The 25,648-nt window shown below is 33.1% G+C and overlaps 1 protein-coding gene and 1 pseudogene across 8 annotated transcripts in view; both read left to right on the forward strand.

Annotated features, from left to right (window-relative positions):
• The window catches only part of LOC145246149 (uncharacterized), a 634,197-nt gene that overhangs the window by 567,662 nt on the left and 40,887 nt on the right, over positions 1–25,648 (forward strand). For all 8 annotated transcript variants that reach the window (XM_080107997.1, XM_080107998.1, XM_080108001.1 and 5 more), the window contains one exon: positions 21,805–21,900. In XM_080107997.1, coding sequence (XP_079964123.1) covers positions 21,805–21,900 — 96 coding nt within the window. The remainder of the gene's footprint in view (positions 1–21,804; positions 21,901–25,648) is intronic.
• On the forward strand, positions 19,387–19,503 carry LOC145246245 (5S ribosomal RNA; annotated as a pseudogene).

A 25,648-nucleotide genomic window follows, 5' to 3' on the forward strand; every position in this document is an offset into this window, starting at 1 on the left:
TCTGTTAATGTAGACATTGGTTACCTCCCTTGCTTCAGTTACATGGTTACCTCCCTTGCTTGTGGTGATATAAATAGGAGTCGGCCATCTTGGTTTAGTCAGTTCGTTCGTACAGTTTAGACAGACTACAAGTGTCTCAACAAATGGTAGCAGAGATATCCCTCTGTGTGCGACAAAACGAAAAAAAAAAAAAAAAAAATTTTTTTTTTTTGTACAGCTTGTCTGTAGCACTAGACAGATCGGATATCGGATATGGCAACTTCGAACAAACAACCTCCATTGTTGGAGGGGGAGGATGTTTACGAGAACTGGAAACAAGACGTTGAAATGTGGTCGTTGTTCACGGATCTTTCTGAGGAAAAAAAAGGGCCAGCAGTGTTTTTGACGCTACCACCGAATATTAGAGAATGTGTCCGTGAATTGCCAACAAGTGACATCGGCGGACGAGATGGCTTGAAGATCTTAATAAAGAAACTGGATGACATATATTTAAAGGATGAATACACGCGCGCTTACATGACTTTTAAGGAATTTTACACTTATAAAAGATCGTCAGGTACCAGTATAAATGACTTTCTTGTTCGTTATGAGTTTTTGTACCAAAGATTAAAAAAATTCTACATTATTCTACCGGAAGGAGTGCAAGCTTTTCTTGTTTTGAACGCGGTTAACATATCGGAAGAGAACGAAAAATTAGCGCGGACAACGTGTTCTGTTTTGACGTATCAAAACATGAAGGAATCGATAAAGAAAGTATTTGGTGACATTTATCGTGATGAAAATGTACCGGCAGTGAAATCAGAGCCCGAAATCGTCAACTATAATTATTCTAAACCGGGTAACAACAAAAGGCGTTTTCGTCGAGGACAATCTAATCCATGTGACCGAAGTGGAAACGTGTTGTTGTGTTACAAATGTCAGTCTCCGAACCATCTAATTAGAGAGTGTCCTAGAAATACGCCCAGGTTTACGGAAGCGACAGAACAAATACACATTACTTTGTTCATTCAAGAAAATATTTATTTGAACAGTACAAATGAAAAAATCTCAAATCTTGTAAAGGAAACATTTGGAATGGCAGTCTTGGATTCTGCTTGTACTCGCACACTGGCTGGCGAAGTGTGGCTTGATGTTTATTTAGATACTTTAAATGAAAGTGACCTGCAACTAGTGAAGTATACGAACTCAGACCGGAGTTTTTGTTTTGGTGATGGAGTGGCTGTCACAGCAATTAAAGTTGCTAAATTTCCGGTTACACTCGGAGGTATAAGAGTTTATATCGAAGCAGATATTGTGAAAAACAACTTGCCTCTTCTATTAAGTCACAAATCAATGAAGACAGCAGGAATAGTGCTAGATTTCCGGAAAGATATGTGCTGGATTTTTGATAAATGTATTGAACTAAAGACCACAACTTCAGGGCACTATTGTCTCCCCTTAACAAATAAGTTGTTGGATCATAGTGGTACTAAGAACATTGTATTACATGTTCAGAATTTTGGTCAGTGTTCTTTCACAGAAAAAAAAAAAAAAGCAGAAAAACTTCATCGACAGTTTGCTCATGCCTCGAAGGAAAAACTTGTTTCCTTGGTTAAAAAAAGTGGCAAATTCAATGACAAGGAATTTATAAAGGCGATTGAGGAGGTTTGTGAAAACTGTCAAATTTGCCTTAGATTTAAAAAAGCTCCACTGCGACCGGTTGTGGGATTGCCTCTTGGCAATAGATTTAATCACACAGTTTGCATGGATTTGAAAGAGTTCATCCACAATGAGGTGTGGATACTACATCTCATTGATGCCGCTACCAGGTATTCAGCGGCAACATTGATCAAAACAAAGAAGAAGGAGGAGATCATCAAAAACATCTTTATGATGTGGATTACCTATTTCGGATCTCCTGTTCGTTTTCTGAGTGATAATGGGGGTGAATTCAACAACGAACACTATAGACAGATGAATGAAAAACTCAACATAGAGACCTGTACTACTGCCGCAGAAAGTCCATTCAGCAACGGTACTGTAGAACGTCATAATTTGATAGTTGCTGAGGCAATGAAAAAAACAATTGACGATGAGAAGTGTGAACCTGAAATTGCCTTGGCATGGGCTATTTGTGCAAAAAATGCACTCCTCAATTACTCTGGACACAGTCCAAATGAACTTGTATTCGGTTTCAATGTAAATACACCCTCAATTCTGACAGACCAGTTACCTGCTATGGAGTCCTCTACTACAAGTGACATGGTGAGAAAAAATTTAAATGCTCTCCATAGTGCAAGGAGAAACTTTTTGGAAGCTGAGTCCAGTGAGAGAATTAGGAGAGCTCTCAGGTCTAATGTCAGAACTTATGCTGATGAAGATTATGCTACCGGAGACCAAATCTATTATCGGAGGCAGGGTTTTAAAGGATGGCGTGGTCCAGCAAAAGTGTTAGGCAGAGAAGGCCAGTTTGTCTTAGTCAGACATGGCGGAGCATTTTATAGGATGCATCCGTGCCAATTGATGAAAGTGAATAAAAACAACGAAAAAAGAACAAAAAAAGCTGAAATGCTGGGAAACACTACAGAAGGGAAGAATGAATACCTTTCAGTTGAGGAGGAGGAGTTGCAGAATCAAGTGGTAGAAAGTGAAGATATAGACAGAGAAGAAGTTGTTGATAGTTCTACCAGTTTAAGAGATAAGACTGAAAAACCTGGCCGAAATAAGACCATAACTTATAAAATAAATGGAAGTGGGGAGTGGAAGAAAGGAAAGGTTATGTCAGTACAGCCTAAATCAACTGGCAAATATAGTCATTGGATCAATATAGAACCTGAGGATGAAAACGAGGATCAAGTTTGTATCAACTGGAATCATATTGATCATTGGAGAGAAGTGCCCCAATATACTGAACAGGAAAATGTAGTCCTGCTCACCGCTGAACAAGAGCAGCCGAAAGCTGTAATGGATGCCAAGCATAAAGAAATAAAAAACATGAACACCTATGAAGTATTTGAATGTGTGCCATACACAGGTCAAAAAACAATATCCACAAGATGGGTGATTACTGAAAAATTCAAGGATAATCAGAAAACAATGAAAGCTCGCCTTGTAGCACGAGGCTATGAAGAAAATAGTAATCTGAAAACGGACTCCCCAACATGTAGCCGTGAAGCTATGCGAATGGTCATGCTAACCGCATCAATAAAGAATTGGATGCTGCAGACCATAGATTTTACCTCAGCCTTTTTGCAAGGTGGTATTTTAGAGAGAGATGTGTACCTGAGGCCACCATCTGATGTTTGTCCTAAATCTCAAGTGTGGAAATTAAAAAGATGCATCTATGGATTGAATGATGCTCCACGGGCATGGTACAAGAGAGTTACTCAGGCTTTGATTGAATTAAAAGGAGTAGCAAGTGCTTATGATAATGCATTGTTTTTGTGGCATGATATTAAAGGAAATTTGACTGGAATTCTTGCTATGCACGTGGATGATTTTGTTTTCTGTGGAAACACAGAGTTTGAAAGGGATGTGATTGCAACATTGAAAGAAAAATTTAAGGTGGGATCTCATGAAAGTGGAACATTCAAATATGTTGGACTGAATGTTAATCAACAGGAAAATGGGATCACTGTAGAACAAGATCTATATGTATCTTCCATATCTCCAATAGAAATAAGCAAAGGGAGGATACTGAGGAAAAATGATGAACTGAATGAAGAAGAAAAGCATGAGTTGAAGAGACTTGCAGGTCAGATGATGTGGGTTTCAACTCAAACACGCCCTGATATAGCTTTTGATGTGTGTAAAATGAGCAACACTGGAAAGCATCCCAAAGTAAAAGCCTTATTTGAGGCGAATAAAGCCTTATCAAAATTGAAATCCAAGAAGGGTTCTATAACATTTCCAAAATTGGGAAAGCCCTCAGATTTACACATTTTGTGTTATACTGATGCCTCTTATGCCAGTCTGGAAGATGGATCTTCACAGGGTGGTTTTGTTGTCTTTATTGGAGGAAGTACTGACAAAATGGCCCCCATGTGTTGGGCGTCAAAGAAATTGGACAGAGTGACAAAAAGCCCATTGGCCTCAGAGACTCTTGCTCTGAATGAGGGAGCTGATGCTGGTGTTTTGACTGCGGTTATGATACAAGAGGTATTTCAGTTATCTAAATTGCCAGACGTTCTCTGCAAGACAGATAATGCATCACTTGTGGAGACATTGAATTCCAACAATCTGGTAAGCGATCGACGATTGAGAATAGATGTAGCAAGGCTGAAGGAAATGAAGAGTAGAGGAGAGATACAGATAGAATGGATCAAGGGTTGTGATCAGGTCTCTGATTGTTTGACCAAGGCAGGAGCTTCGTCTGAGCTTCTAAGGGACTTGTTAAATCAGAAATAAATTATTCACTTGAGGACAGCAGCAATGTTAATGTAGACATTGGTTACCTCCCTTGCTTCAGTTACATGGTTACCTCCCTTGCTTGTGGTGATATAAATAGGAGTCGGCCATCTTGGTTTAGTCAGTTCGTTCGTACAGTTTAGACAGACTACAAGTGTCTCAACAGTATCTGTTCTTCAGATGCGGCACTTCCATTTCTTGTTCTCTTTCAGTGGATGAGAAATCCTTAACGACTGAGACAATTTTTATTTTTGTACCTTTTCTCCATGTTACAAAACGACCGTGGTGTCTAACTCTGTCCCGTGGAGAGGCATTGTAAATAGGTACTATTATTATAAAAGAATTTTCTATAAAAAGTATTTTTAAAACGTATTTTGCATTCTCACAGACATATTCGTTAATGTTACAAGATGTAACATGTTTTTATATTTGAAAAACACAATTAAGTTTAAGTTCCACTTTTTAAAATCATATTTCTATAAAAGATTTTTCCTTTTCTTGTATGATTATTAACCTTTTATTTGTATCTAGATTGTAGCCTTATTTTTTCATGCTACTGAGCATAAATTAAGTAAAAAAATATACTATATTATTCAAATATATTTTTTTAATTTAAAATTTGAAGCGATCATTACATTAGAGATTTGATGATCCATGTTTGTTAACAATAGAAAAGTTTGCAGCAGAATTTACTAAAAGCATAACGACAATAAATCTCACACAATATTGAAAAAAAAACACACTGATCAAATAAATATTCATCTGAAATGTAAATACAATTTTATGTATAAAGTACATTCTCCTCACATTTGCGGTTCCCCATTTTTTTGCCCCACATATTTGCAGGTTAGGCTCTTAACCCTATCACATCATGTGCCAGTATACTGTGCTAATGTCATTCAAACAAATGCTCGATATTTAGTGTTGTTAATTTAGTAGTGTTCCTATTAGATCTGGAAATGTTGTTTGGAATATAGCAGATAAATTTTGGATCCAGCATCAATTATAATAGATATGTTGTACGCATAGAAAATGACTTTCAGGTACATTGATACAGTATAGGTAACTATGTTATGTAGTGTTACTGTCTGTACTTCTTTTTGATTAAAAAAATTGTTGCAGTACAAAATTAAAATGTCTTTACGTTATCATTATATACAGCATAATCACGTTTGACACACCGGTTCTTGTCAGATCACCAAAGTTAAGCAATGATGAGCCTGGCCAGTACCAGATGGGTGACCCATTGGGACTTCTAGGTGCTGTATGTGCTCTCTGCTTATCTCGGCATTGTTTCCACTCGTCTTGGACTTCTCCTTGCTACTGGACTCAAGCCGTGCCGATCGAGGAGATGTGTGGTTGGGAATTGCGCAACCCTTGCCACACAATTACATGCGCAGCTGCCTCTACAGAGGGTGTCCTTTGTCTTTCGGGACTGAACGGAGGCATCGTTATATTATCATTACTACATTAATGAAATACGTAACTGCATTTAATATTACCACATTATTACTTTATTAATAAGTACGAAGGTTTTTAGAAAGCTTTTGGGAAGCATTTAGTACCGTATATCATCTTCTATGTAAACGTTTTAAAACTGCATCCATTATGCACAGTTTTTCATTATTCGCTCGGGGAGGGGGGGGGTAAATATTCATCATATATTGACATGTGTTTCTGTAATAGTGTTTTAACACTTTGCCCTTACAGGCATTTCTTTCGTCCTGCCACTACATTCCACCATTACGATAAGGTAACAAAAGCCAGATCGATGTGACCTGCTTTCTAGAAACGATGATATTAGATTTTATCCAAACAATTTGCCAAACAATTTGAACAGTCATTATAAACCACTTTCCGAAATGTGGATTTGCAATTAACATTGAAAATCTTGAAATAGGTAGCCATGTGTTTTTTTTATTGTTTTTTCTTAGCATATTTAATCTTTTATATCAGTTATTGATTTCATTCAACCTTAGATTTTTGCGAAATGTGAAATGGTTGTATATTGAAAACAACTTAAAAAAAAACAAAAACAGCTTTTTAATCAGTGGTATTACAAATTTTAGTTTTTGTTATCGATTTTACAGTATATGAACACCTTTGGATCATTTAATGCTGAAACAATCTATTTGCAAATATTTATTGTCTATGATTAGATGAACGCAAGTCACTATTTTGCCAAAGAGGAAATTTTAATTAAAATGATAATGCTGAAGTTCAATTTAAAAGAAATGAAATAGTCTAAAATAAAATCGTAAAAGAAAAAACTGCTACCAAACTTAAAGTAACTTTTGGACTTCTATTAAGTGGGAAAATATTTATAGCTCTAGTATTGCACTATTGAGCAATGTAAAAAAAAGAATTTTGTGTTATTTGTTTATATATTTAAATATTATTCCTAGTAGTAAAAAAATATATTCATATTTAAACGGTCCTGGATATGACCTTAAACTATATCCGATGGTGAGGCCCCAGCTTGCAGGTTTTGGGGAGTGTGAAGCCACCCTTTAATTACCATTGCTCCCAGGTCCACTCAGATCCGGAGTGGTAGTACCTATTAGAGTTCCAACTATAGGTTCAATAGAAAATGACTTGAAAAAAAAAAAAACTAACATATTCTATTTAAAAAAATTCTTCAAAATCACTGGATTTGGCATTAAATAACCTGAAAAGAGTTGATATGTTGTAAACCAACCAACCAAATCATATTCAAACAAGGTGTATTGTCACTGAAGTATAAGGGATTACCGTGATTTATAAGGAGGCACCTAGGTGGAGAGTTGTGCAGCAAGATGTTTGTTTATATTACATTTACAGTTTTTCATAGTGGTACTGTCAGAAAGTGCAGACAGCAGAAAAGAATTTCAAAGGCAAGACAACAAAGCTATTAGAGTCGAATATGTTCTGGCATCTTGGTATCTTTACAATGAAAGTCATTTTATTGTTTGCTCTTCAGGTGGGTCATTAGTACATATGTTGAGTCGGTACAAGTGTAGGAGATTAATCGGAACACATTCCATGAAAGTACTTGTTAAACAAGTTCAGGAATGTAATTCTCTGACGATACAACAAAGCTTGACAGTGTGGGGTCTATTCTGTTAAAAATGTTGCACCTTATCCAAAAGGGAGAGAATAGTGATTGGTGCACCAGTCCAGATGTGGCAACAATACTCGGATGAATAGATATAAGATACTGGTAGATATGAGAAGTTTTCTAGTCCGATAAAGGGAGCCTACCTTATTTGTCGCAGATGTTGTAGCATCTTTGTACTTAGTCTACTTCACATTATCTGTTATTTTATTCTGAAAGCTTAGTTTTAAAATAAATTTATTTAAAAATTGAAAACCCAATAAGTATTTTTTTTAACTTACCACAACTAGAAGACTGCAGAGCTTTCAAACACAAAGTGCTCAATATCCTTTTATTGAGAGCTTATATATATATAATGCATATAAGCTCTCAATAAAAGGATATTGAGCACTTTGTGTTTGAAAGCTCTGCAATCTTCTAGTTGTGGTAAGTTGATTTTCATGACAAAAATATAAATTATAAAAGATAGCATTAAAATTCAATATCTCAGGTTTTCTTTTCACTCCTAAATTTCATTTCTATACCATGTTAAAGTTCTTGGAATAGTGAATCTAAAATTAATAAAATTAAGATGTGAAAAAAAAAAAAAAAAATAGACATGACCATAACCTTTGATGTTTCCTTTCTGTCTTAAAATTTTTTCTTGTTTACATTAATAAATCTAAGCATACATTTGTATTTCAAAAAAAAAAAAAAAAATGCCTTCAAAGCAAATGGTTTTCGTATGAAAGCATCAGATATTCTCAAACATCCCCCTCCCTGCCATATTCGATGCGCAACATTTTTCAACCGATAATCAGCTCATTAATTTGATTAATTAACTTCATTTCACATGAAAACAGAACCCCCTCCCCCCCACCCACCTACCTTTTGGTTTGTATTTGTTTTGTTATTCTGATTTCAACTGCTGCATCACCCCCCCCCTGCCGTTTCTATAAGGTGCATATTCAACAAATGTGAAGAGCTACCGATTATTTTATGCTGCATTTGTTTCACAAGAGTTCGACATTATTTTCCAATTGAATTCTTATTCTATTTTTATTCAACGTTGGTTCATTTGAAAATCAGTATTTTCTAACAGTTTTACTTCATAATTCATTTTGAGTTTCTGAATTTTATTTTCAAATCATATGCCTAACAGCAGTCTGTGTGTGTATACATATATAAATATCGCATGTCTATCTAGAAATGCCTCCGTTCAACCTCAAGAGACAATAGACAACCCTGTAAGGGTAGCTTTTAGATTCCAATATTTTTTCTAATTCCAATACAATAACCGATTCCGTTCTTAATTCCTGATTCCGATTCTTTATAAATCTTTAAATGTGTAACTATAAATTCGTTATTTTGTCTTGATTACCGTAAAAGCACATCGTAAATGTACATATATTTTCTCAAACGTAAAAACACGTGTTGTCGGGAGGAAATCTATAAATTTTAGTTTTACTAAATGTTTAAATCAATAAATATTGACTATTTTATTCTTACTACCAGCAGTTGAAGATTTTTTTTTAAACAAAATCAAATAAAAAGAAGATAATTAAAGGAATCGATTTTGGCATCAGAAAATAGGCACCAAATTTTTCGATTCCGATACCATCAAAAGTACCGATTTTTCTGATTAATCGTCCCAACACTAGTAGCTATGTATGTAATTGTGAGGCAAGGGTTGCACAATCCCTAACAACATTTCTCCTGAATCAGAACTGCTTGAATTCAATGGCAAGAAGAAGCCCAAGACTGACTGGAAACAATGCCGAGATAAGCGGAGAGCACATACAGCACCTGGAATTACCAAATGATTATCCATTTTAGTACTGGCCAGGTTCAGTGTTGCTTAACTTTAGTTACATGATGGGAATCGGTGTGTCAACCTGATTATGCCGTATTGCTGAAAACTTATTCAATATTACAAATGACTTGTGTTTGCATATTTTTTTCCTTGATCTTTTCTAAATGCTTGATTAATTTTAGAGTTTCAGGAAGAGTCTAAGGATATTTCCATGATTGTTGTGTATCTCTAGTAATTTTGATTTATTCCACAATCATCTTCATATTAATGCTACAAGCAATGACACGGTTCACATAAAAAAATCGTCACTAAACATTTAAAATACATGTTCTTCGCCGAATGCCTTTGCCCTGAAGATGGTTCTGGAAAGAAACAGAATTATTTGCGTAAACAACGAATACAACAAATACACCTGCCAGTTTCAAAAACTTGAAAATTTAGTTGTGCATCTGGAAAGGAAAAAAAATATGCAGGCACAAGTCATATGCAATATTTAACAAGATATATACTACTTCCAAGCTACCTGGTTTAACCCAGTCATAAAATACGCATAAATATGATATTTGATTTATGCAGATTTTGTATTATTATTAAAGACAATCCTCCACTGATTGTTATATTGTAACAAAAAGCAGAAAAAACCCCCGGAAAGAAACTAAGACATGTGCATGTGAATATTGTTTTTTTTTTTTTAAACAGTTCACTTCTTGTAAGTAAAAAAAAAAATACTCAAGCTGAGATCAAAACCAAAACCTAAAGTCAAGTACGATAATCATCAGATCATCTTGACATGCTCTTTAAAAGGTGTTTTCAAACTTACTTATTCTTAACATAAGGAAGCTGTCATGTGAACGATTCGTGCATGCAGAGTTGTGAAACAGTTGACAAACATAAAGTCACAATTTTTCAATTTTTATCCCTTAGCAGCCCTTTTTTTCTGGAGTAAATTAAAGTTTTTATTGTCTGAATACCCTATATACCAAATTTCAAGCCTGTAGATCAAAAATTCATTGAGTATGTAGGGTTAAGAGTTGTCCTCCTGCACACATGCACGTGCATTCTCACTTTTTAAGATATATAGATATTTATATTCTTTTATAATGTTGGTAAGTCACCATTTACAAAGGCCAAAGCCTATTTGAGGATAACACACAATCCTATAAGAGGATCGGAAACAATGAATGGCATTTGAACACTGAAGAGGACGGCTTGACTATTTGGTTTAAAGTTTGTTTCACATGCTGGCAAATAGTGCATGGCCTTTTGGTTCGGGCGAGAGGGTTGCCCTCATCGATATTTTACTGAACTTCAGATATCTGAATCTCATCACATAATAACAATATTATTCTGACAAGTGATGAAGAGATCATTTTTAACAACGATATAAATAACAGAGCAACTAGTTTGTAATTATATGTTGGTATTTATATAAACATTATTGATAAGATGATGGAGATGCGGTTTGATTCAAACCATATTAACCTGAAATTTCCAGTCTACTACCTTTTTGGTAGTTTTTTTTTATTTTATGGAAAGCGCTCCAGATAAAGCATGAAGCCTTTTGATGTAAGGAATTAAAAAAAAAATTACTAATTCAAGGTAAAAAATTAGCCAACGATAAGTGTTAGATGGATTTTGACCCAGAAAACAGCAATTCTTCCCCTTTTGTCAGAAATATCTTGAGGAATGTGAGAACTAAAGGAAAATAATAAGTAAAAGTTACAAGGCTGCCGAAAATAAACTCAAGGTCCACTTTTTATTCTCTTTTTTCATTGTTTTCTGATGTTTAGGTATGAATCCCTTTTTTATTTAAATACATCAAAGAAGTCTTCCAGATGTGCTATCTAATATTTTTCCTGAACAATGTTGGGCATCTTATATTGTCTGTTGATAATGCTGCTATTAGCATTGTCACTACTACTACTACTACTACTACTACTACTACTACAAACAGAGTTCTTGTCAATAAGAAATTGTATAATGGATGTCCACACGCCAGGTTGGATGCATCATTTGACTTGGACAGTAGATGACCGAATCTTCAAGATTCTAGATAGTTCTGAAAGAAATTCTATATAAATTAACTTCAACATGACATGCCAGTGATTTCAATTTATTTGTTAAAAACTGTTAGAATGTTTTAAAAGCTTTGAACCATTTCCGAGAACTGTATTAAATTTCATGCATGTAACAGCAGCAGCTATTTACGATGCTTACCTCCGAACTAACAGCAATGAATCATCTTATCCTTGCGTGCACGTTTTTACGATCTTAAGACAATGTATGTTGAATATTAACACGGTTAAAACACAATGTACACACTTTAACTTTGTTTATGCACATACATGCTTACACACGTGTACATTAAACCAAACGCACATGCAATATTTTTTTTTTCTTCCTTTGAAGATTATAATGCTGGGTATAGGGCAGCCAAACCAGCTGCTAACATTGCCCTGCTTTTTATTGAAACCAACCGAGAGCTCTTTTTAGTATCCTCGTTGTTCCCTTAAGTGCAATTGTCTGAATCTCTTTTGCACTTGATTTACCAGGAATAAATATTAGTTAGGTAGGACTTCAGGTTCTTCTTCATAAGCCCTGTGACACCTAATAACTGGTATGACTGATATCGCCCTAAGATTCCAGTTTCTTTTCATATCATATATGAGACCTTGATATTTGGTCTGTTTCTCCCTTTCAGCCCTGTTCAGGCCTCCATCGTCAGGAATAACTCACTTCAACCAACAAATGTGTTCTTTTAAATAATTATGCATGTCTTCATGCTACGATTGATCATTATTTTATTATCATAATCTTTTGTTATTAAACGTAATGTGGTCTGATACAATTCTAAAAATGGTGACTGTTGCCTGATGATTACTTTTGTGGTCACACTACGATAAAAACAACACGAGACAAGTTGTTGATATGAATTGGTTGATTTTTTAGTGTGTGTGATATTGTTATGTAGTATAGACAAATTAACTCAATCATTGTTCATTGATTTGGCCCACAGTGATTATCTTCCTGATCTGCTCTCATTCGATTTTGACTCCAGTTTCTTTTGGGGACCTCAGAGTCGTTAACTCCCATAAATTTATACCGTCCCAAACTAATTCAAATCTTCTAAATATATTGACTCATGATCGGAAATCCTATGTCCGATCTTTTATCTTATTCACTACCATCTCTGAAATTGGTTACTACCACGCTCATGCTCATTAGCCACTCCCAGATGACTATTCATCCTACTGCCTGGTGATGAAGATATCATTTTTAACAACAGTCTAAACATTTTTTATGATTACGAATCATTTTCTAACTATATCGAAGAGGGGGAAAGTTCATAACATCACAATTTCTCATGATTGATGCAATAAGATCGTGAGGTCAAGTGAGCAAATAAACTTTTACATCTCCTTCCATACAACAGTTTGAATATTAAAAATTGTTTTTCTCATCATAAGGTAACAAATTTACTAGTACGCTACAGACGTTCTCACAAGAAATAGTCAATGAGAGAAGCTGACCTTTTTGAGGATGTTCCACTTCTAGACCTTTATGATACTTTGAAGAAAGCCGCCGTTAAATGAATTCGATATTCTGACAAACAGATGCTACTGAACTTATTTAACAACGTTACTATTGGTAGTAAGTGATCCTCTCATCTATTGTGACATTTGAATGGAGACTCGGCATTACACAAGTTGTGGCTGGATGAATTTTCCACATCCATTGTATAAATATTAATATTGAGATTGAAAGGTACTTCTAGTCTCGGTCTTTTCCACAAATACTATTATGGATGTGTTCTTCAGAATTGTCTAACATGTTCCCTGCTTCCTTTGTTTCAGCTCGTTTGACTCGTTGATCTAGTGGTTTCCATCCATTCAATAGTTTGATACTCCATTCTAGTAGTTTCTTTCAAAGAACGACAATCTTGTGGAACTCTTTTCCTGCTGACTGTTTTCTTCCTACCTACAACTTTGGTTGTTGCGATATTAAGGCCAATAGGCATCTCCTGTCTTTGCAATAATCATCTTTCGCTTTTGTTAGCTCCTTACATCAAGTGGCTTCATATCTTGTCTTAAGCGAGTTCTATTTAAAAAAATAAAAAATAAACTAGTAGCAGATTTAATTGTTGCATCATTTGACAATTTTTTTTTTTTTTTTTTTTTTACACAGTGATCACCACTTATCAAGGCCCGGAAGCCACTCAGGGATAAGGGTTATTGCAAGTACATTACGTTAGTGTGGAGATTTGATGAAGTGTTTACTTAAGGGGGCGGTTCATCAGGAATTTGTTAACATTGGACTTGAAGACATCCAAGTTGTAGTCCGGTAGGAAGCAGGCAGACGGAACAGAGTTCCACAGGCGTGCAGTTCTAAGAAAGAAGCTTTGTTCATGGAATCCGCGTTTTGATTTAGGCACAGATATAGAGTGGGGGAAATTTTTCACAGTGGATTCAGCTAGACGGGTGTTTTTCGTGAAAGATTGGCGAGGGGGTACCAGAGATTGGAGTTCAGATGAGCACCTGCCATGGAAATAACGACAATGCTACTAATATGTTGACCGAATGTTAATAGACATTGGTTCTTTGATTGTGCAACTACTCACCTGCAAAAACATCGGAATTATAGCTTTTCAATATCCATGAAGGGATTCTTGTAGTCGTTTTAAACAACTAAATAACTCATTCGATTAACAAAGCAACAACAACAAAAAAAAATACCAAAATATATCACAGTGATATATATGCGTTCGTTATTCTCACTTTGATGACAATGCCAAGCTATGTTGTAAGTAATGTGCGTGCTTTTAAAAAACACCAACCAACACTAAATAGTGATGTACCCTACTTTTTCCTATTATTATTTACTAGTGAAGGATTCACACAGACTTGAAAAACCTTATTTTTATTATTACCTTGAAAAATCCTTGAAAATACAGAAAACTTGTTGAAAAACCTTGAAAATTGCATTCTTTATGTCCAGTAAAAATTTGTGTTGAAATATTACAAATAAAATCAAAATAAATACTATCAAATTATTTTTTAAGTATTAATAAATACCATTAAAATATTTTTTTAATTAAAAATACATTGTTCTGAAATTGGATAGTAATATTGTGAATACAAGAGTTATGTCCCTTTATCATAAACCTGCCTCTGGTAGTTTTGTGATAAAGGGACATAACCGGCCTAGTTTTCAATTATCACAGTTATTTTGTTTTTTTTCCTCACATCTTGTTTTTTGGGGGAGTAGGATTCAAATCTCCCTCTATTTTTGCTTTCAGTTATAATTTAATTGGGGGTGGCACAAGGGGGAGCAGCAGTAGTGGCGATCGCCATAAAGAAAAATTACCTTCCCTTCAATCAAAAAAAAACAAACTTTCCTTATGCAGACGGAACTCTCCAATGATGAATTCTCTACTCCTCCTCCTCCAAGATAACCAACCCCTCTCCCCCAATTAACCAAAATATGAAACCGGCTGGGCAAAAAAAAAAAAAAAATGGACAAGATGGCAACCATTTTTGTTGGACATTTAAAAGCTGTAAAGAGAGTTAATATTTGAGATGAATTTACAAACATTTAAAATTAATTAAAAAAAAAAAAAAAAATGATGCAGGTAAATTGCAAAGTAACTTTTATTGGCTTTGGTAACATTTATTTGTTGTATGTTTGATTTTTTTTTTTTTTTACCACTTCTTTGAATCGCTGTGGATTGTAAAACAAACTCCAAATTTTGTTTTGAAAACTTGAATTTTGTCTGGAGAAGGCCTTAAAAAACTTTGAAAAGTCCATATCCAACTTTTCTGTTCACTAGTGATGTTGTAATCGTTAATAGTACTACAGCTGCTGGTAGAAACGTTTACTTGTCAAGCTGTATAATAAACGTGTACATGCCCATCAGACGCACATCTTTTTAACCAATCAAAGCATAGTGTGCTAAATTTAAAAAATCTCTAAAGACAGAAGAGAATCTGATTGAAACCAAACTGATGTAATGAATATTAATACATCGGAGTTTCTCCGCGCAAGAATATAATTGACTGGTGTACGAACCATAAATACGGACGGGTGTAGCAGCTTGGAGAAGATGTTGAAAGATATGCTGAACGTATAAAGCTTATGCATATTATCATCTACGACTACAAACAACCGTTCATTTAACGCGACTTACCTGATTGTATTACTTGATTACTTTTTTTTTTTTCTTCCTTTGAAGATTGTAATGCTGGGTATGGGGCAGCCAAACCAGCTGCCAACATTGCCCCGCTTTTTATTGAAACCAACCGAGAGCTCTTTTTAGTATCCTTGCTGTTCCCTTAAGTGCAATTGTCTGAATCTCTTTTGCACTTGGTTCACCAGGAATATTAGTTAGGTAGGACTTCAGGTTCTTCTTCATAAGTCCTGTGGCACCTATGATAACTGGTATGATCGATATCCCCTTTAGGTTCCAGGTGAAGACCATTCAGTTGCTTCAAACGCACACATCATTTTCCGGGACAAATCATACTTAAATCCGACAAGCTGGTGATTTCAATTTATCTGCTTGAACACTCTGACAGAATGTTTCAGAAACTTTAAAATTTACCCTTCCCAAAAATTCTATTCCCTCATTTTCAATAAGTTAACAAGAATGATTTGGCACGTTGAAAACTAACGGATTTTTAAGCAGCAGCAGCTATTTACCGCACTTGGTTCTGTACTAACAGCAATTGTTTTCCTTGTACACATATTTTTTGCTCCTTTAAGTCTTAAAATGTATTACACAGCTAATCCAGAGTGCTTCCTTTTGGGGAACTGGATTTTCTCCAAATTAAAAACTGATCTTGTATCTAACTCTACCCTCGCGGGGAGGCGAGTAAATAGGAATACCATTAAAACTGAATGTATGCACTTAAAATTCTTTTATACGCATGCGTACATTAAACTAACTTCACACGTGCACATACTACTTAATTATTTGTAAATTAATGTAATTGTTTATTCAAAGAAATGTGTGCCTCCATGTTTTTCTTACGTTGATGATTATTGCAATAGGTTTGACGTTCTTTACTGAATATAACGAGGTCTGCGACATGTCTGTTTACTGAAAACTACAAAACTTTGTCCAGAAATAATTGTAGTAAAGTTTAGTTTGTTTAAAACTCTCAATAATGGTACGAAAATATTAGGTTTGTTTGCTGGAATTGATTAAGACTATATCCAAGAAAGTAATGAAACAAAATATTTCATTACTTTCTTTGCTAAAGGGTAAGTTTTATTTCTTGTTCATATCAAGCATCCTTTGATTTTCAAGAATTTTTACAAGCTCCCCTTATTGTAATTCTGATAATTCCTCCTGGGGAAGGGGATTCAGTTTGGCACCAAAATTGAAGTGATATTTTTTTCCATTCTATTTGTTTTGGTCTATTTCAATGTTTTGATACAGTTTTGAAATTATATATTATTTTAATTGGAATTCATTATTGAGATGAGTATTATTTATATTTTGTTGCGGACTATTATTCTCATCTTTATTAAGATGAGAGTAATAGTCTGCAATAAAATAAATGAAATTATTTCTATGAAAAATCTCTACGCCTCATTCTGAAGTCTTAACTTGATAAATAATTAAAAAAAAAAAACTAATAATAATTAAATTTGTCCGTTTCTTTTTCCTCTGCTTATAAAAGTGACATGTTTTATTTAATAAAAACAAAAACAGTTTCATAGTCACATCTTAGCACTTCTTTGGGATGTATTTGTGAAACGAAAGGGTGTGGAGTTGTTTTGACTCAATCTATCCCTGACAAAGGTCGGAGGTTAATCAACGAAAATGTAAAAATAACATTCAAGATGAGAACAGTAGTCCGAATATGCTTCCATAACACATTTGTGGATTCAATCTGAAATGTTGAAATCTGAACAATTATAACATTGATTTAAAATGTTTTCATTCTGTTGCATATTTGCATTCAGCATCACGGCAAAAAATGTGGCAGATTTTAAGCGCTAAACATCCACTGAATTTTCAAAACCGAAAAGAGTTTGTTTAGAAGTTCTCCTTTCAACGTTCAGTCTCGTTTCCTTTTTATAAATAAGTGTATCTTTTTTGAGGAGTTGATAGGTTCAAACCAAATGGACATTTGCTTATGAACACAGTAATTTTGATGTAATGTTTTTTTTTTTTTTTTTTTTTGTTTTTTTTACTACTTGTGTTTTCTCCATTATCTTATGAGTTTCTATCAGCCCTGGAAGACCTCCTGCCCCCCCCCCCCTTCCCTTGCTGCATTCCTTCATCTTCTGTGATGACCTCAAATCTTGTACTTCTTCACCTTGTTTGATTAAATGAGATTTTCAGCTGACCTCCTGTGCACATCTGGTAAAAAAAGATAGAAAAATACATTCTACTTGTCTCTGTTCTTAATGATAGAGACTAACTCTACTTTAATCGACTGAAATTTAATAATCTGACAAGCAAACACCCTTTATTGGATTATTTTTTTGTTGCTTTGTCCTACACACAAATTCTGTCCATCTTTGTACAATTACTGACCATCATGAAGTTTTACAAATGTGCGTCATTTCTCGTTTATTTCTTTTTATTTTCTTTTTACAAATATCTATGCATCATACAAAATACTTCTCGAATATACCCAGCGAAACTCAACATCTAAAAGCATCTAAAAATTTAAATTAATGACCCAAAGAAGGTCGATATGCTGGTTAAGCAAACAATTTATGCATTATAATTAAACTTGGTCAGTTTTAATCTCATATGAATATCAATAATTATGATCTTTATGATGCATTTATATTTTAGCATGTGTTTTGTGTGATTAAAATATGTACGATTAACTCAGTATTATATATATATATATATATATATATATATATATATATATGCAGGGTGTCCATAAAGTTACTATACAGTCTTACAAGTTACTATACAGACACCCTGTAATAACTATTAATACAAATATAATACAATAAAACAATAAGACTGTATAGTAGCTTTACGGACACCCTGTATATTAAAATTTATGGTAATCAGTTATATATATTTTTATCTCATGATGAAACTAGTCAATCTTTGACAATCTATATTTGTGCAAAAAGAGTTCATAAAATGGGGATAAAAAATTTTAAATAAAAGGATAAATTAAAAGTCAAGGATTAAAAAACCAGATGAAAAGATATGGAGAGGTCAAGTATTATCAATACAAAAAGATAATGGGAGACTGTTTATATATATATATATATATATATATATATATATATATATGTTGTTTGATTTTGTTAGCGATATTTATTAAATGAATTTAATTATTTATATGGAAGTGCATTTTCACCTAAATGCGAGTTGGGAATAATTTTCCCTTTGACCAGTTTTGTACCCCCATATGGGAAGCGGCATATGTATTATTTTTAAAATATAATTATCCACTGACACATGTTTCGTCATCTACAACTCATCAGAGTGGCTGAATCTAGCGAGATTCGAAATCGATCAATGGGAAAATTATTTCCAACTCGCATTTAGGTAAAAATGCACTTCCATATAAATAATTGAATTCATTCAATAAATATCGCTAACAAAATCAAACAAACAACATGTATGTATAATGTTTGTAAATTTTGACTATAATTTTTAAATCAATTTGGTTAATTAGTAAAATATCTTGCAGTTATACTATTTTAGATTTTATTTGTAAAATTGCTCCAAGAAATATATTTCTAAAAAACAAAAATCTAATTGTGATAGGATTCAATTTTAAAGAATTTAAAAACGAATCATTTTTAATTTGTCTAATTATTTTTTTATTTTGTACTTTTGATTGGAATTAAAATAAGATATAAATTATTTATTTATGAGTTATATACAAAAAAGACATATTTTATTCCTTATAATATAGTCCAAATTGTTTCAAATAATAAGCTCAATGAATTTGTTTCCGACTTCAAAGCATATATACTGATTGGTTGTATGACAATAATAATAATAATAATAAAACTCAGTCTACAATCATAAAACAGACAGAAAACTATAAGCATTTGCAATAAGAAATAAAAAAAAATAAATGATTGTGGACTGATGCTTTAGTCATTAGGATGTATCTGACAAATATACGGCATAATCACATTGACACACCGGTTCCCACTGGATCACCGAAGTTAAGCAACGTTGAGCCTGGTCAGTACTAAATGGGTGACCATTTGGGAGTTCCAGGTGCTGTATGTGCTCTCCGCTTATCTCGGCATTGTTTCCAGTCGTCCTGGTCTTCTCCTTGCCACTGGACCCAAACATTGTCAATTCAGGAGAGGTGTGGTTAGGGATTGCGCGACCCTTGCCTCAAAATTACATGCGCATTTCCCCCCCTCCTACAGGGGTATCTTTTGTCTTTCGAGGCTGAATGGAAGCATCGATCGATCTGACAAGTATGTGTGTGTATGCATATATATATATATATATATATATATATATATATCCTGTTTTTTTTTTTGTTGTTTTTTAAATTATGTTAATGTGCTTTTAGTTTATCATTTATTTTGGAGTTGTGAGTTAAAATTAGTTTTTTTGGTTTTTTTATTATTATTTCTAGTTGTATATTTTTTCATTAGTATAAATAATGTTTGTAATCCCAAAGCACGGTATTATCATGCGTAATAATTTTAATATATTTTTTTTTAATTTTATGTATTTATTATACCATTAGGATCTTCTGCTCTCTCTCTCTCTTCACAAATAACAATCCAGTGCATGTTTAATTGCTAATAACGCATGCCACATTCTTTTTTAACAAACCATAACATTGTTCTAATAATGTTTTACATACAAACTCACCAGTAGCTTTTTTTTTGGTCTTTTTTAATATACATAGTAATTGTTTTTATAATAGAAAATTTCATAAGTTTTTTTTAATGGCTGACATATATTTACTATCATGACACATTTTTTCATTATTATTCAAGACTAATTTTAAGCCTCCGAATTGTTGATTAGAAAATCTTGAAAAAGTAGCAAATCTGCATGTATTAAAATATTTCAATTTTTAGAAACTATTTCCATTGAATAATTTTATAAGCAACACTGTCTTTGATTCGTTCAATAATTTTATGATCAAACGATGGCATACTAATAAAATTTAACTTTTAATATTCTTTTGGATTCTCCAAACTACTGTTCTCATCCTAAGTGTTATTTACATGTTTTTGACGATGTAACCTCTGACCTTCTTCAGGTGGATTTTGTTGAACTCTGGAATCTTTCGGTCAAACTTGAAAATCTGCACAGAATTTTGAATGGAACCCTTTTAAAAGTTTGACAGAAAAATTCCCAAGTTCAACAAGATACACCTGAAGATGGTCATCGGTTACATCAGCTGAAATGATGTGCGAATGATGCTGAAGATGAGAACAGTAATCCAAATTGTCAATTTTCATCTCAAAAATTCAAAAAGATATTTCAAAATTCCTATTTTAAAAAAAAATTAATAAAATACAAATGTCACGGGTCAAAAAAAAAAAAAAAAAAAATTAAAATTAAGTAAAAATAAAATGACTCTTGAGTAATATTGAGAGATACAAGCTAATTATTTAAAAACAAAATTGGCTTTTTTTAAAATCTTTTTTTTTATAATTAACAGATTCACATATATATTTCTTTCAATTTAAAATCTTTTTATTATTTTGTACCAAAAAAAGAAACGCCATTCCTATTTATAAGTTTTGTAACTAAGCAGTGAAGGTTTCTTCAATCCTTCAATTTTCTCCCATTGGAATGGGAATAAATCCTGTACTCTCAGGTAGCTGCCAAGAAAGCTTTAAGATCCCTTTAAAGAAATTGAAGCAGATAATATTTCAGCCTCACTTTTGAGGTTTTCCTTACAGAAACCCTGGCATGTTATCTTCAAAAAGTACATGCTATTAGTGGTACTTACTGAAAAGATTTTTTTTGTTTTTGTACAAAATTTAAAAATTGCTCTCAAGTGTGGAAACATCAAGAGTTAATATATATTTTTCAATACTTTTTTCTTTTTTTTTAAATTAAAGATGAAAATATTTTTCAGCAACTATTTCTGTCTAACAACTTTTTTTTATAGTTTTCGAAATTTCTTAATAACTTTTGACAACTTTACAAAGTAATAATTTCAGAATAGTTTGAGAAATAAATGCACAAATGACGGTAATTTTATATATGTTCCTAGTTAATTTTGAAACTGGCAGTCTATTGGTGAATTTTAACACACACACACACACACACACACACACACACACACACACACACACACACAGCATTTTATTCCTTTGCAATTAAAATCTTTTTCTCTTTCTTAACAGTAAAGCTCCTGTGCACGTGTATTTGTATATGTTTATTTTCATGTTATTGATATCTGAGGGATAGACATTCCAGTAGGAGAAAGGGATGCGAGAAAGAAATGAATAAACCCCTTTTTTTAAAACAAAAGGGGATGAAGATAAAACCCCCCAAACTGGAATGAGACTTGTAATAATATGTTTATTTTTCTTGTCTTTTCTCTAGAGTGACAGTGGTGTTGCCGTGGATACGTCCCCTGCACACCATAACTCATCCCATGCGTCGTCGAACGGTACAGAGAGCATTGTACAGCTCGTACCGGTAAGTTCCTTCTTGTTTAACGGATTTCTCATTATTTCTCTTTACATGTTTTTAACTTTTTTAAATTTAAATTTTGGTCTGATCCACCCAACAAATGTTTATTAGTGATATTTGCAGAAAAGTTTTCACCATTCAACTTCATGCACAAACTGAATATTTTCTTTTTATAGTAAACTTATTCTTACAATTCATTCTCCTGACTTTTAACACATTTTGTTTTATTTCAGGTAAAGAAATCGTTATCTGCTAAATAATGTATATCTAAAAAGTAATTGATAAAAAATTAATCAAAATTTTTACAAAGAAAAAAGGTAATAGAATCCAATAAGTAATTATGTGTGTGTATATATATATATATATATATATATATATATATATATATATATATATATATATATATATTATATATATATAGTCATTCCATAATAATGTGACTTATCTAGCCCAATAATTTCCTATTTATCCTGTAGGCAAGATTCTTATGTCTATCACAAATAATTGTTTGAGTCTTGTTCTATAAATAGATACTTAATGAAATATATGAAGGAAAATTGCATTTTAGATAAGAATTAAAAACATTGGATTTGCTTGATGTTGGGAAGTCACTGGTTGTGTATGTGCTTAGTACAAAAAGAGTTTGTTTTCAAAGCTGTGATAGAGCTGCTCTTTGCAGTTAATGATAAAAAAATTTTGAGGGGATATATCCGCTTTCAGCAGCAAAAGGGTTAATTAAAATTATCAAAAGGACTGAATAAAATCTTCTCAGCAATTAGTGATTATTTTAATCTTTTGTTCGTTTGATCAGCCATATTGAAATAAATGGTGTAAATCTGTTATATAAATGACAGTTGTCTGTGCATGTATATCCAGTTAAAACTACATAATAAAGACCCACAAAGTTGGTATATTCTTGATCGGCATTCTCCTGGATAAATAATATCTAAAATCGATAAAAAAAAAAATATTTATTCTTCAGCACTAAACTGGTCGATATTTCATGGGGAGGGAGAGGAATCTGTTTTCCAGCCATTAACTAAAGGGAAATAACTCTGACTTTTTACCCTTATGCTCACTCGGTTTAAGTGTGTGCGTGTTCAGAGAGAGGAAAGAGCTGGGTGGAAAAGAAAGGAGGGGGACAAACAGAGAGATAGAAGTTATGTCACTTTTGCCTTGGTAATGCTAGGTAGCTGTGCTAGTTCTATATATGTTTATATTAGAGATTAATGTGAGATACTATATAATTATTTCCTACAATCAGCCAATCTTACAACCCACACAAACTATGAAAGCCACAGACCAGAATGTCTAGATTTGAGTTTCACCCTTCTTTTGGGTTCATCAGTAGAACATATCTGAACTCAGGATTCAAAACTCAAATCATTTACATGCAAGTACTCTACCATCCGAGTCATGCTGCCACACACTAGAAAATCTATTAGCTAATACAGATCATGCTATCAGCGGCTCAGGTAGCAGAATACTCGCCTTGCAAGTGACTCTGGTTTTGAATTGTGAGTTTAAATGTGTCTAAAGAAGGCAAAACTCGATTTTAGGGCTTTTTATCTGTGACTTTCATGATTTGTGTGGACTGTAACATTGGCTGATTGTTGAAATAGTTATCTGATTGACATATCTGAAGAACATCATAAGAACGATCCAAATTTAATGAAACGACTGCAAACAAAATCGAGAAAGATTAAGACTTTCATCTTCAAATCCAGTGTCAACAATTGTCATAAACTGTCCTCATAAACAATCAAATCCTCTCATAATATTCTCCATCATTCAACTGACAATTTATCCATATCATTAATTTTATACTCGAGTGGCTTTTAGCCTGGATGGTTAGTGACTCATCAGTAAATATAAAAATAGGTAAAGAATAAGTTTTTAAAAATAGTTTCCTTGAATTGATTTCCTGGTACAGTTTGAAAAGCAGCAATTTAAGTTGATTTCAAAAAGGAAAAAAAAAAAAAAGGAAATGAATAAATCAAAAAGACTGAATTTCAAAACAGATATAATGTATCCTCTGGCAGTGTTTTACAGTTTAGGGAGATATGTTGGGTAAATGTCTTAGCAACCAATTTGTTGGCTAGCCACACCCTTTTTCTCTTATTTACTAGTCTGATATGATAAACCATACAGTTTATTCGGCTAGGTATCCTTTTCATCAACTTCACAAGCAAAGCTGATCCTTTAAATTGTTTGCTCTCTTCCTTAACCTTTTATAGACTTAACCAATCTGTGGTGCCTTCTTTCGAAGAAAAGAAAATCAGGAGGAAGAGGGTCAGATTTCAGGCAATTAACAACAAAGAAATTGCAAGCCATTTTCGATTAACCTTTTCTTTGCCAAACTTGATAGCCGTTAGTGTTTTATTTTGTATTGAATGAATTATTGAATTTTACATTTTGTAAAAGTTTTGTAATTTATTTTTCATTTGAATATCTCATACAAGGGTATAACCTCAATCAAAAGAAGAAAATCCTTCACCAATGTTCACATGAATATTCATGTTCCTATAAAAAAAATGTATTAAAGTAAAGAAAGGAAAGTGGAAAGTTTCGGAAAAAAAAAAACATAACTAGGAAAAAAAATGGGAGAAAGATTTGCTTCCTCAATTCCCATAAATACTTAAATTCATCCTGCATTTATTTTTACTTTTGTGTAACGAGATACATACACAGACGTACACACACAGACGTGCACACACACACACACACACACACACACACACACACACACACACACACACACAGACGTACACACACACACACACACACACACGTTATTTATAGGTTCATTAAGTTCAAGTAAATTGATAACATAAACTAAAAAGCATTTTTCAAAAGAACTCAATACATAAGTATAATTTTATGAATAAAATCATATAAACCTTATAAGGAGTAAGCCCAAATCAATGTTTTAGCATAAACATGTCAACATCGGGACTCCAAACAAATCTCGCAATCAGAAAAAAAAAAAAAATTTATTTGGAGTCCTGATGATGACATGTTAATGTTGAAATATTGATCAATCCATGTAGATTACGGATAAATGTTAAGTTTTGTACAACTGTTTATAACATCTTTCTATGTATGTCTGCTTGCATAGACATAAATAGATCTTAGTTCTCTTCCTTTCTCTATTTTTATGGGGTTGGTTGCATGGTTTTAAGCATTCAGATAGAAGATCAAATGTTGACTTCAACCTGGGGTTTTGAATCCTGTGACCGGCAGAACATTTATCCTCCGCACTGATAATTCCTGAAAAATTACGAAACACATGTGCATATAGATGAGAATTAAAAAATATTTATTATACACATTGTTCTTTATTATAGAGTGGAGGATATAAAACTGAATCCAAATATTGTTTAAGGGGATTTTATGGCAGAATTGAGTGAACTATTTACAATTCACTTTTAAAAAAAAAATTTGTAGAAAGTTTCAATTGTGATTATCTTTTTTCTGGTTTTTATTTCAATATGTTATTAACGTAGTCTTATTTTTATACCTTTTCTTTGTATTTTTTGTGACACAAGTGCCCCCCCCCTTCCCTTCAAGAAAAAAAAATCTTAAAGCAAATTTAAACTTGTGTCGTTAAGAGATATGTGAACTCATGTTTACATATGAGTGACTAGATTTACGTTATTTTTATTGCTGCTCAGTCTAAAAGAAATTCTTTAGCATTTTTATTGTCTTCCAATGCACAGCAAGGAGTGCATGATTGAACTAATGGATATTATCA

This window comes from Euprymna scolopes, chromosome 23, assembly GCF_053919585.1.
Source record: "Euprymna scolopes isolate OS-2025 chromosome 23, ASM5391958v1, whole genome shotgun sequence".
NCBI lineage: Eukaryota > Metazoa > Mollusca > Cephalopoda > Sepiida > Sepiolidae > Euprymna > Euprymna scolopes.